Below are 13,640 nucleotides of genomic sequence, written 5' to 3'. Positions count from 1 at the left end.
CTTCTAGATTATTAATGAAGAGATTTAATAAGATCAGACCATACACAGATATGATTGTTACCTACTAGTAACAAGAGTTCTCTGACTATAGTGCCTCTGCAACTGCAAACTACTTAAGTGGGATACCATACCACAGGAGCTATAGAGCCAGAGTGGTAAAATCATTAGGAGCATTGACATCAACCATGGACCCAAATTTTCTAGAACCAGCACTGAGCTACACTTAAATGTTTTAGGCTGGCAGAACTACCCTATGAGCTGTGTCATTACCTCAGCCCACTATGCAATTTAAGTCACTTTTAAGACTTAAACAGCAGAGACTTGATTGAACATTTCCACACCAAGACTTTGCACACTATATTTGCACAAAGGAGAAAACTAAAACTTATTTCTTCATATGTGCACAGAAAATTTCAACTATAAAGTTGTATTAGCAGATTTGTATATATACAGTAATATAATATTTGTATTTTTGCTATTTTCTCAAGAATTTTGCTCCATTTAAAGAAAATATACATAACAAATGGGGGGAGGGATAGCTCAGTGGTTCAAGCATTGGCCTGCTAAACCCAGGATTGTGAGTTCAATCCTTGAGGGGGCCACTTACAGATCTGAGGCAAAAATCAGTACTTGGTCCTGCTAGTGAAGGCAGGGGGCTGGACTCAATGACCTTTCAGGGTCCCTTCCAGTTCTATGAGATAGGTATATCTCCATATATTTTTTTATTTTTTTTTATTTGTGTCTAAAAATATCACATTTATCCATGCGGAAGCACTGCCCTCAACATCCAATATTTAATTCCACTCAAATATTCATCTTATATTTTCTGTAGCCCTAAGCACATTTGAGAAATTAATGCATCCTAACATTAAGAAAAAAAATCTTAGAATACATTATACTGGTCAAAGAAGAATGCCTGTTAGCCTACTAACTTACTAGGACTGAGGAACTCTATAATATTTTAACTTAATGTGAGTTACTATTTTCATATCAGCTCTTCAAAAACTATACGCAGTGCAGAATGCAAACGAGTAAAGCTGATCTTGAGAATGTTATTCTATAAAAGAAGAGTGGAAAGCAATTCAAACTTGCCTTCACAAATCGTGAATTTGTATGCAATAGTTTACGGACTACCAATAGCAGAAAATCCATTTCTTCAGTACGTTCGTGCACCTAGAAAGAGAAATTATATATATATATATATCTATATATATGAATGACTCAGGTATATTTGTTTTAACCCCCATTCCTCCTTTTCCTAGCCTCCTCTTTTACTGGTTAATGTCACATTCTACATTTTTTCTAATTTAAACTAAGATTTTCATGGCTGGAAGTGTGTCTTTTTAAGCACCTGTAAATTACCAAAGTTAACATGCCTTATAAGTCAGCACAGCAGTTTTGAACATCTGAAAATTCCTGTTAAAGATTTTTATAAATAATTAACTTTGTGGGGCAAAGGTAGGTAGCTAATAATCATCACTGGCCACTAGTTCCACTAGGTGGAACAGTAATACCTGCAAAAAGAACAGGAGTACTTGTGGCACCTTAGAGACTAACAAATTTATTTGAGCATAAGCTTTCATGGGCTACAGCCCATTTATAAAAGATGCATAGAATGTCCATTCGGAAGAAATGGGCTGTAGCCCATGAAAGCTTACGCTCAAGATAAATTTGTTAGTCTCTAAGGTGCTACAAGTACTACTGTTCTTTTCGTGGATACAGACTAACACGGCTGCTACTCTGAAACCAGTAATACCTGCATTATTACTGTCAAACAGGGCTGGCATCAGACTACCCTTGGAGGTAGAGTACGTATTCAATGCCATTATTCATTCAGTATTGACAAATATAAAGTAATGTATATTGGTGGGAATAAACTAAACTAATACTATACCTTAATGAGTACTATATTAACTGTATTAACTCAGGAAAGAGATCTGGGAATCACTACTGACAGTTCAATGAAGACCTTTCTGCTCAATGTACAGCAGCAAAGCCAAAGCAAGCAAAATATTAGGATGCATAGGGAATGGGATGGAAAATAATACTAAAGATACTAAAATTGCCATTATATAATCAGTGGTACACCCTCACCGAGAATCCTGTGTTCTGTTCTGGTCATCCTACCTCAAAGGATGTAGTAGAACTAAAAGTGGGATTTTAAATAAGTAGCTAGAAGATGAGGGGCATAGACAGGACTCCTCTGAAGAGAGACTGAAGAGATTAATACATTTTCAAGTCAGAAGGGACCATTTATAATTTAGTCTGATCACCCGCATAACAGAGGACATAGAACCTAACCAAATATTTCTGCATCAAGCCCATTAACTTCAGTTTGAACTATAGCATATATATTACAAAGATATCCAGTCTTGATTTAAAGACTTGACTGATGAAAAATTTACCATATTCCTAGGCAAACTTTTCCAAAAGTTAATTACTCTGTTAAAAAAAATGCATCTTATTTCTCTTCTCAGTTTATCAAGCTTCAGCTTCCAACCACAGGATCTCATTATGCTTTTTTCTGTTAGATTAAAGAGCCATCTCTTATCAGAAATCTTTCCCACATAAGTACTTGCACACTGATCTAGTCATGGACGTGGCCTTCTGAAGGGGTCACGGGCTCTGCCTACCAATAACAGGCTCCACAAGGGGGAATGGGGCAACTCAGGTTCACTTGGGACTAGTTAACTCACTGAATAACTGGGAGGCAGAGGCAGGGAGCACCCATGCATGATAAAACAAAGCTACCCCCCGAAAAAGGGTCTGGCTAGAGAACAGAGGCTCCTAGGAGAAGCCATGTCCCCAAAATGCAGAAAGAGAAACTCCCCAAGTGGAGGGCTCCTTGGGGAAGCTGATGAGGGAGCTCACTAGGAAAGGAAACAAAGGAAGAATAGTCCTAGGTGGGAGAGGCTCAGAAAGGGAGGAACTATAAATTCCAAGTCTCAACAAAACCTGGAAGGACTTAATCAAATAGCAGCAGAAGCCCCAGATGAGAGGATTTATATACAGTTCTGAAGAAGGGTCATCATAGTTTGACTACTGTGGGGACCTTGACCCAAGTGGAGAGACCCTTCCTCAGACAAGAGGCCCTGACTCCTGAAAAGGATACCAGGTCAAGAAGGCACTATTGGTAAGGGACTTGACATAGGTGGGGCTGACGGACTAAGGTTAACTTAGTCCCTTCTCCCTCCAGCTAAAGATGCTGGAATGTTGGCTTATTTATATAATGTTCTGCCTTTGGTTTAAGAAAACCAGAATCCTGAAGGGGCACTATTCAATATTCATAAGCTTCATTGGACTTATTGAAAGCCCACTAAGTGAAATTGAGGCTGAGATGTAATTGCGGAGCTGCACTGGACCACTAGGGGGCACTCCAGCCATGAGTGCCCCATCACACCTTCGCCTGGATGAACTTGAGCACCTTAAATCTCTAACTATAATGGCATTTTTTCCAGACCTCAAATCATTTTTTTTTAATGCTTTCCATTTTTCCAACATCCTTTTTGAAGTATGGACATCAACATTGGATATTATTCCAGTAATAGTCTTGTTTATGCTGTATACAGGAGTTAAAACCATCTCCCTATTCCTACTTGACATCCCCCTGCCTATACACTCAAGAATCATATTCACCCTATTGGCTACACCACCACACTGGGAATGCTCCTGTTCAATCTATTATGTACAATGACCCCTAAGTCCTTTTCAGTGTCACTGCAGTCCATGATTCAGTTCCGTATCTTGTAAATGTGACCTACGTTATTTGTTTCTAGATACAGGAACTTGCATTTGGCTGTATAAAAATGTTCAGGTCTATTTACCTTAGAATAGAGGAGGATAAATAGGGACATTATAAAAACTACCCAAATTAATGAATGGCATTCTTGAGAGAGTAGACTGGAAGCATCTATCAAACTGTTTCAGGACAGCAATAGAGAAAACTCTTATCAGTGAATAAACCAGGAACAAAAACGGTACCTTGTTTTACCAGACCTAATAAAATGCAGAGAACTGCAAAGCAAGTCTAATGGTTCTTTCTTGCTCATACTCCTGGCCATAGGAGGGCCATATTTTTTTCTCCAATACAGCCTTTAGTGCTGTAATGAGGTCTCTGAAGACCAAGGATCCTTGTTTAAGGCAACGACAATCACAAAGTAGTCCCCTCCCCAGACGCAAAGAGATGCCTGGCTAGCAATGAGCCCCTCAGCAGAAATCCTTATAGTAGATTTCAGACATCAGTCATTTGAAGAGATGTGTGAAGAGTTAGATGCCACCTCAAACATTTCAATTAAAAACATTTCCTCAAGCCTTTAACATTTCTATGCAGAGGATCACTCTGGAACTGAGTCAAGTCGGAAGTTCTAGAACTTAGCCATGATACTCCCAGAACAATCATATAAGGGTCTTCATAAATGTTCAAAGGGATCTTCACAACTAAACTCAATTTAATTCTCTAAATCAGAGTAATAATGATAAAAACAATATGAGTTTTTCCTTCAAATTGAGGTTAATTTTATCTTCAACTTACTTCATCTATGAAGATGTGTGTAAACTCTGCAAGGCTTTTGGCACCAACTATTTTCTGAAGGAGCACTCCAGTTGTCACATAAATTAATCTTGTGTCCTTTGTTGCTACTTTCTCTAGCCCAACCTAAAACATGGGGGGGGGGAATATTTCATTACTCCAAATATGTTTCACACATGACATGCTATTGGACAGTTCAAAATTCTAAGCAAAAAGCACAGATGTGTGATGCTTCCCATAAACAGGTATATCTGAAGCACCGCAGATTGAAATGCAGTATAAATCAGTTATGAGAGCCCATTTAAACTTGTGAAAGCAATTAATGAAGTGTCTTTTCCATGCATTGTAACTTTAGAGCCCACAACCAATTAACTAAGGTGGAATGGAACCATATCTCCTTGGCAAATCTCAAACCACAAACATAAATTTACATAAATCAAGGACATTTGAGAGTAGTTTGAAACTTCAACTGTTGGTCCAACCTGAAAAACTGTTCTTTAGGAGATTTTAAAGTGGGGGGGAAAAAATTTGCCGATCTCATCTTCATTCAAAATGGCCAAAGGTGTTCTGCTCAAAATTAAACAAAAAATTAACCAGGCGGGGATTGGGGAGGAGACCATCTTCAGACAGAGACCAAACATGGGTTGTGTAATCCCAAAGAGATGAAAGTTCTGCACAGTTATGTTAAAAGGAGGGTTTTTAATCATTTAAAAAGTTTTGTAACCTTAACTATTTTGGGTGCTGCTAGACTTCAACTAGTTTTCCAGTGCAAAATCATCTTCCTTATTTTTTATTTCTTTGGGCTGTGCTCAGCCCACACAAATCCTAGTAAAAATATACATGAAAAATATCCTGAAGACAACAGGACACATGAAACCATTTTACACTTTTAAGCCTTTTCCTCCCATAGTGAACCAACTAGCAATGACATAATTTTTAGTTCAGAGTCTCAGAATAGAAGGTAAAGCATGCCATCTAGCAATAAAAAAACTGGAACGATGTGAGGCCACACCTGGAGTATTGTGTCCAGTTTTGGGCCCCACGCTACAAGAAGGATGTGGAAAAATTGGAAAGAGTCCAGCAGAGGGCAACAAAAATGATTAGGGGGCTGTGGCACATGACTTCTGAGGAGACACTAAAAGAACTGGGATTATTTAGTCTGCAGAAGAGAAGAGTGAGGGGGGATTTGATAGCTGCTTTCAACTACCTGAAGGGTGATTCCAAAAAAGGATGGATCTAGACTGTTCTCAGTGGTACGAGATGACAGAACAAGGAGTAATGGTTTTCCTGTCTAAGATTGAGCAAAATTCCTTCAGTTTTTTTGAAGATATGTGAAAAATCAAACTTTTCCATTATAAAGACTCCTAATGTATGTTTTTCTAAAAAATATGCTCTAGGAATTATTTTGGGAAGTTACACGGCTTGTGTTATACAGGAGATCAGACTAGAGGATCACAATGGTCCCTTCTGACCTGAAAATCTAACCAAACGTTATGACAAAGGTTACAGCAAAATCAGCTCAAATCCGAAACTTGACATGGACAATCTGTAGTGAGGACTACAGCACTTTTGCATGGTTGGTGGGGAAAGGGAAATGTAGACTGAAAATGAGCATAGTACATGCTTGAAAATTTTCACCAAGCAAAAGCTAATGAAGTCCTGCTCTTTCCTGCCAGCTCTGCCTTTCCTTGCCCAACCTCACAGGCCCAGAATCTTCTGCTCTCAAACTGCTGTTAGAACATCAACTTCTATAAGTGAGAATGGACATTTTGGAGATTGTGGGGGGTAAGAAATCGTAGGATTTAGTGACAATATTTGAGTGGAGAAGGAGTTGAAAGTGACACCAAGGTTGGAGCAGAATGGATGACGGAGCTGCTCCAATAATTGAGAAAGGATGGGGAAGGGTGGATTTAGGAGGGAAAAGAAGTTAAGCTTTTGACAGGTTGAGAAGTTGTTGGTGCAAAGACATCCATGAAGAGATGTTTGAGACAATCAGATGCAAGTTTGGACAGACAGGAGAAGATAGATCTAAGGGTATTAACACAGACATGGTAAAGCCAAGCAGATGGATGATGTTATCTAAAGAGTTCAAACGAACAGAAAGACCAAATATAGTTGCCACTGAATAAAGTTACAGAACAACAGAAAAAGAACACACGCAGTGAAAGATTCTTAAGAAAGAAAGAAAAAGAGCCATGAAAGCTGAGACTTTGCAAGAGGAGGTGAGTTTCAAAAAGAACCAAGTGAATCTAAGACCAGGGTGCTGAAGCAGAAAAAATGGAGGATGGGGTTAGGAGAGGAAAGCTTATGCTTGACAGTTTGTTATTTGTTAAGCATCAACAACGTGCTTAGCATCTACTTTTGGGTTTTTAGTAGTGCTTTTACTGTGGCACCCAACTTCTTCAGGCCAGTACCTTTGATCTAAAATATTCCTGTGACATTATTGACATGAACTGTGACCGTATAGATCATTGTTACAACCACGGTCCTATAGTTACACCAAATTTTGTACAAAGGAGGTCAAGTAAAGTATCTATGGAAAGGTTGTAATTTGCTGGTTATGATTATGTTGTCTGTATGTGTGTATCAATTTTGTATTTGAAGTTACGAATATTGGCTATGTACTTGTAGCTCAAGGTGTTTGACTATAAGTAGCATCAGTGAAGCATTTGGTCAGCTTCCTGAGAAAGGACTATCCTGAGTAAGTGCCCAATCAAGAAACATTTAACTGACAATGGACTTTGGGAGACGCCAATCCACATCTGAGCTATCCTGGGAACATTCAAACTAACATTAAACAATGCAAAAGCGGGAAAAAAAAAAGGGGAAAAGCTGAATCATTCATGGACATGTGACTTGCCCAAGTGGCTACAAACTCCATCTTGTTGCTGTGATTTTGCACAGGAGAACAAAGGGGTTTCTGGCCACAAGAGAGAGAATATAAAAGGACCTGGAAACCTCTCCATTTTGTCTTCAGCTGACTCAAGAGATGGCCTCTCCACCCCAAAGAGATGCCTGAAAGAAACTAGGACAAAGGACTGTAACTACGGGGGTGTGAATGATTGCTGGACCCCGGCCATACACCACAACATTGGTCTGAAAAGGATTGGGCCCAGACTAGGAAGGAGTCTAGTCTGCAAAAGAAGCTGACTGGAACATCTCTGAGGGTGAGATTTACCTGTACTCAGTTTCCTACTGTATTAGGCTCAGACTTGCACGTTTTGTTTTATTTTGCTTGGTAACTTATTTTGTTCTGTCTGTTATTACTTAGAACCACTTAAATCCTACTTTTTATACTTACTAAAATCATTTTTTGCTTATTAATTAACCCAAAGTAAGTAATTAATACCTGGGGGAGCAAACAGCTGTGCATCTCTCTCTCTCTCAGTGTTACAGAGGGTGGACAATTTATGAATTTACCGTGTATAAGCGTTATACAGAGTAAAACAGATTTATTTGGGGTCTGGATCCCATTGGGAGCTCGGTGTCTGGGTGCTGGAGACAGGAGCACTTCTTAAGCTGTTTTCAGTTAAGTTTGCAGCTTTGGGGGCATGGTTCAGAACCCTCAACAAGGCAGGGTTCTAAAGGCCCAAACTGGCAGAGAAAACGGGCTCAGAGGTAGCCTCAGCACATCGGGTGACAGTCCTGAGGGGGTCTCTGTGACCGAACCCTCACAATTCCCTTTAAAGAGGATTATGAGGTTGTGGTCAGAGAGGATTAATAGGAGAAGGGATTGCAGAGCGAGTTGTAGGTGAAGAGGAGGCAGCAAGGACAGAATCTTTATTTTACAAAGAGGAAGGAAAACGCTATTTCACAAGAAAAATGGGGCTGAATGAAGAAATACTCAAGAGGAAGGCCACATGGTTTCCACTTTTTCTTGCGGTGCTGAGCAGAACCCCCGCCTCCCCAAAATCACTGAAACAGAACTGCTGCTGGGACACAGAAAGAACAAGCAATGGGAAAGAAAAGAAGGAAGAGTACAAAACCCTTTGCTTCATCCTCCTGCCTCACTCACACTTCTTCCTCCTTCCTGAGCCATGCTCTGCTCCAGTGAAACACCACTTCAAGGTGGTGAGGTGCCAGCTATCTTGGTCCCACAGCAATGCTGTTTGCAGGGCTTTGCCAGCTCTTCACTAGAGCAGCAAGTGCATGGGGAAGGGAAGAAGCACTACTCCATCATGTACCAGGTGGCACCCTCCCTCCCCCATTCATATCCACAAGCCACAGTTTCTTGCCATGCCCCAAAAAATTGTGACAGGTGATAGCAAAAACTCATCAGATTTGGGTCATGACAAGAAATCCCAGTTAGGGAATACCTGAACAATAGTTATCAAACTATTTATGTTGCAAAATCTATGCCATAAAATGTAATAACTAGACAATGTGGACAATTTAAAATGTCTGTTGGAATCTAACTTTTGCATTTCCTGGTTGATCATTTAAATTGCGCTACTTTAAAAAAAAAAGTGAAAATTGGTTTGCTTTTAATAACCAACTCCAGCTAAGAAACTCCAGTTCTGCCATAGTTCTACTTTAAAAGCTATTTACACTGCTCCTGGGTTACTTATGGTATAACCAACGTGCTAAAGGAAGGCAGAAAAAGAATCCCCCCCCCCATTTCCAAATCATGCACTTTATACAGATTGTTACATTATCATACCTGATAGCCTACAAATCCACCTAATGCCCATGATCGCTCCTTGCTAATCCATCTTGCAATGCTGCTAGCACCAATTTTTCGAGGTTGGGTAACAACAATGTTGCAGTAGGTAGAGCGCTGACAGTAGTAATCCAAAATATACTGTGGAAGTTGCGTACTTTTACCACTACCAGTTGCTCCATGTACAATTACAACTGAATTGCTTTCTATCAAAGAAACTACCTGAAATTAAATTTTTTAAAGAATGCTCATGAGACCACAAAATATTTCAGGATAGAATTTCAAATAGTATTTAACAATTTTCTTATTTACTTCCATGATTTTTTTTTTTAAAGAACTCATTTAAGGTAACAAACTGATGTGCACATATATACACGTGTATAATGTCTAGTTAGAAACAGTAACTGAAATGTTTCAATTATGAAAAAAATGTAGTAAAAATTGGCCTTGTGCAACAAACAGAGCCTTTCAATGAAACCATAAATTTAATCTGGGATGAATTTAATACCAAAATTTTCCTTCTGAAAAATACCATCAGTGTTGATTTGCAGTTTTAGTCTATTAACAGCAGAAGTTCAATTAATTCAATAACTATAGCTTACCTCTTCCTTACATCTGGTTATGGGCAAATCAGGGTATTTATAATTAGTTTTTGGTATACAAGTCACATCATGGGATTCACATAGAAGTGGTGATGGAGTAACTGGAAAGAAAGAAAATATTGAAGTCAAGTTCCTGTAGTTACAACAACAGAAATGTGAGCTAGTGAATACATTCACTTTATCTGAAAAGCACACTTCTTCAAAGGACCCTATATTACTCCTGGGGGGAATTCTGCGCATCTGCGGATGCACAGAATTCTTCTGTCCCGCATAACTTTGTATATTCCCGCATAAAATACATTTTGCCCAAGCAGTGCTGCAGTTCTGGGGTGGTACTTATTTTCTGTGGGGGGAAAAATTCTCTGCCCAGTACTGCAGAATTCCCCCAGGAGTAGAAGTTCATCACAGCACCCTGCCTGCGGAGCCAGGTTTGGACAGAGCGAAGCACAAAGGGCTGCTGGTGGGTCACAGACTGGGGCTCAGAATGGCTAGTGGAAAGGGGGGGGAGAGACAGACTGGGGCTTGGGCTCAGGAACTAGTGGGATGACAACATTGAGCTTGGGGATGGGGGAGAGAGGCTGCAGAGACCCATGGGGATGGGGAGTGCGGAGACGGGGCAGATGTGCCTGACTGAATAGGAGGGGCTTGGGGTCGGCTTCCCAACTCCCTAACAATCTCTCCCCCACCTCCGTCCAAAAAAAAAAAAACCACTTCTCCCACCCACACCCAACACCCTCCAAGTTCACTCTTAGGTTCCTTCCCTCTCCTTCAACTCCTCTGTTACCCCTGACTCCCCCCAAGCCTTTGCACTACTTCTGTCAGGTGCAGGAAATACAGTTCTGTATTTTAATTTAAAAAATTACTCAAAGTTATGCATTAATATGCCTAATAAGGAATCTATTTGTAAGAAAGAAAAAAAATTGACCAGAATTTTTTTTTGTCTGTATTGTTATAGACATACTCGGTGACAGATATTTTGAAATAAATTACCAAAATAATTGAAACTGGCATGATTACATTGTGTTATTTTGACAAATAAAATATGCAGAATTTTCAAATAGTGTGTGCAGATTTTTTTTTTTTTTGGCGCAGAATTCCACCAGGAGTACTATATCGAGATTTAGCTTATGTATTTTCTTATTAATACTCAGAAATGTATTAGGTAATTCTTCTAACAAACTGAAGGGATCTTTTCTCCATATATGCAATTGTTGGGATTTTTTGGTAGTTACTCTAGAAAGCATTTGTTTACCTCATTGTCTCTGTGCGCTAGTGTCATGCTCACACACTACTCTCCAATCTTACATGCTATTGGAACTGCTCTCTGCATAAGCCTTTTTTCCTTTCCTCTTTACCCCAGAGAGCCAAAGATCCTGCACAGTCCTCACAACTATTATTACTTCCATCACAGTTCCTAGGAATCATATCCAGGTTTTCAGAGCAACTACCAATTTATCCAACTCTTCCAAACAAACAATTGGATAAATGGAAAGATCCTTAACTACACCCTTACACCATTTGTTTCCTTTCATCCCCCCATCCTCACAATGAAATCCTTTTCCTTGAACTACAAACTAAAGTCATATTTGGACATGAAAGTCTGATATTAAACACTGTCGTCTTCATCTAACAGCTGAACATTAACTTTTCTCTTAAGTAAATTCTACAGTCTCGCAGCCGGGACACCAAACTAAGAGAAAGAACGGTTACTTACCTTCTGTAACTGTTGTTCTTCGAGATGTGTTGTTCACGTCCATTACACATTAGGTGTACGCGCGCCGCGTGCACGGACGTCGGAAACTTTTTCCCTTAGCGGCTCCCGTCGAGCCGGCAGGGCCCCCTCCCTCCCGCCAGAGTGGCGCCCCGCTCTAGGGTATATATATCCCTGCCGACCCGATCCCTCCGGTTCCTTCTTGCCGGAGACTCCGACAGAGGGGAAGGAGGGTGGGAAGTGTAATGGACGTGAACAACACATCTCGAAGAACAACAGTTACAGAAGGTAAGTAACCGTTCTTTCTTCTTCGAGTGATTGTTCACGTCCATTACACATTAGGTGATTCCCAAGCTTACCATTGGAGGTGGGTAGGAGTCAAGGTACAACTGACTGTAGCACAGCCCGTCCGACCATCGCGTCCTCTCTGGTCTGATGGTGGACCGCGTAGTGGGCTGTGAACGTATGTACGGACGACCAGGTGGCCGTTTTACAGATCTCCTGGATAGGGACCTGCGCCAAGAAGGCCGTTGAGGACGCTTGGGCCCTAGTCGAGTGGGCCCGGATCTCTGGGGCCGGAACATTGGCGAGCTCATAACATGTGCGTATACAATGCACAATCCACGCCAATAAGCGCTGTGTCGAGATAGGCAAGCCTTTCATACGTTCCGCAATGGTAATAAACAGCTGAGGTGTTCTGCGGAATGACCTGGTCCGTTCCAGGTAAAACGCCAATGTCCTTCGAACATCGAGGGTATGTAGGCTGCGGTGATGAGGGTCCGTATGGGGTTTAGGGAAGAACACAGGTAGACAAATGTCCTGTCCCATGTGAAACTGCGATACCACTTTCGGGAGGAATTTGGGGTGCGGCCTCAGTTGCACCTTATCCTTATGAAAAACTGTATAAGGGGGTTCTGAAGTGAGGGCCCTCAATTCCAATACCCTCCTGGCCGATGTGATGGCCACGAGAAACGCCACCTTCCACGAGAGGTGCATGAGGGAGCAAGTGGCTAGGGGTTCAAAGGGGGGCCCCCATGAGCCTAGTTAGGACTAGGTTCAGACTCCACGCAGGGACCGGTGGGCGCGAGTAGGGAAACACCCTCTCCAGCCCCTTGAGGAATCGGGCCACTGTGGGGTTGGAGAACACTGACACTCCCAACTCTCCCAGATGGAATGCCGAAATGTCGGCTAAATGCACTCTAATCGAGGCGGGCGCAAGCCCCTGATGCTTGAGGTGCAGTAAGTAGTCCAGGATCGACGGAACTGAGGCCTGTAGAGGCTGTATGTGCTGAGGCTCGCACCAGTGGGAGAACCTTTTCCATTTGGCCAGGTAGGTCGCTCTTGTGGAGGGCTTCCTACTACTAAGGAGAATTTGTTGAACCTGGTGAGAGCACCTGTGTTCCGCATCGTTCAGCCAGAGAGATACCACGCCGTGAGATGTAGCGATGACAGGTTCGGGTGGAGCAGGCGACCCTTGTCTTGTGTGACTAGGTCGCGATGGAGGGGGAGGGTGATCGGGTCGGCTATGGACAATTCCAGCAGGGTCGTGAACCAATGCTGGCGTGGCCAGGCCGGGGCGATGAGTATAATTGTCGCCCTGTCCCTGCGGGTCTTGAGGAGGACCTTGTGTATGAGCGGGAACGGAGGGAAGGCATACCTCAGGCTCCCTCCCCACGGAATCGTGAAGGCATCTGCCAATGATCCCGGGCTGAGGTTCTGAAACGAGCAAAACTGAGGGCATTGACTGTTGTTCTTGGTGGCGAAAAGATCCACCCGGGGAAAGCCCCACCTCCGGAAGATTGAATGCAGGACGTCTCGCCTCAACGCCCATTCGTGCATTTGGTAGGATCGGCTGAGGCGGTCCGCTAAGCCGTTTTGGATCCCCGGGAGATACGTTGCAATGAGATGGATCGCATGGGCTATACAGAAGTCCCATAATTGGAGTGCCTCGCGACAGAGGGGAGAGGACCGGGACCCGCCCTGCTTGTTTATATAGAACATGGCAGTAGTGTTGTCCGTCAGGACTGCCACGCTGTGACCTTCTATGGTGGCGTGGAAGGTCTGACAGGCGAGGCGAACCGCTCTTAGCTCCTTTAGATTGATGTGAAGCAACCTGTCTTCTTTGGACCACAACCCTTG

The 13,640-nt window shown here is 42.0% G+C and overlaps 1 protein-coding gene across 2 annotated transcripts in view; it reads right to left on the bottom strand.

Moving 5' to 3' along the window:
- Positions 1-13,640, bottom strand: part of TDRD9 (tudor domain containing 9) — a 190,906-nt gene that overhangs the window by 130,676 nt on the left and 46,590 nt on the right. For both annotated transcript variants that reach the window (XM_024105141.3, XM_042858224.2), the window contains exons 3-6: positions 9,791-9,891; positions 9,189-9,410; positions 4,532-4,654; positions 1,093-1,173 (exon numbers count right to left, since the gene is read on the bottom strand). In XM_024105141.3, the coding sequence (XP_023960909.3) occupies positions 1,093-1,173; positions 4,532-4,654; positions 9,189-9,410; positions 9,791-9,891 (527 nt within the window). The remainder of the gene's footprint in view (positions 1-1,092; positions 1,174-4,531; positions 4,655-9,188; positions 9,411-9,790; positions 9,892-13,640) is intronic.

This window comes from Chrysemys picta, chromosome 4, assembly GCF_011386835.1.
Source record: "Chrysemys picta bellii isolate R12L10 chromosome 4, ASM1138683v2, whole genome shotgun sequence".
Taxonomy (NCBI): Eukaryota; Metazoa; Chordata; order Testudines; family Emydidae; genus Chrysemys; species Chrysemys picta.
This window is presented reverse-complemented; position numbering and strand designations above follow the sequence as displayed.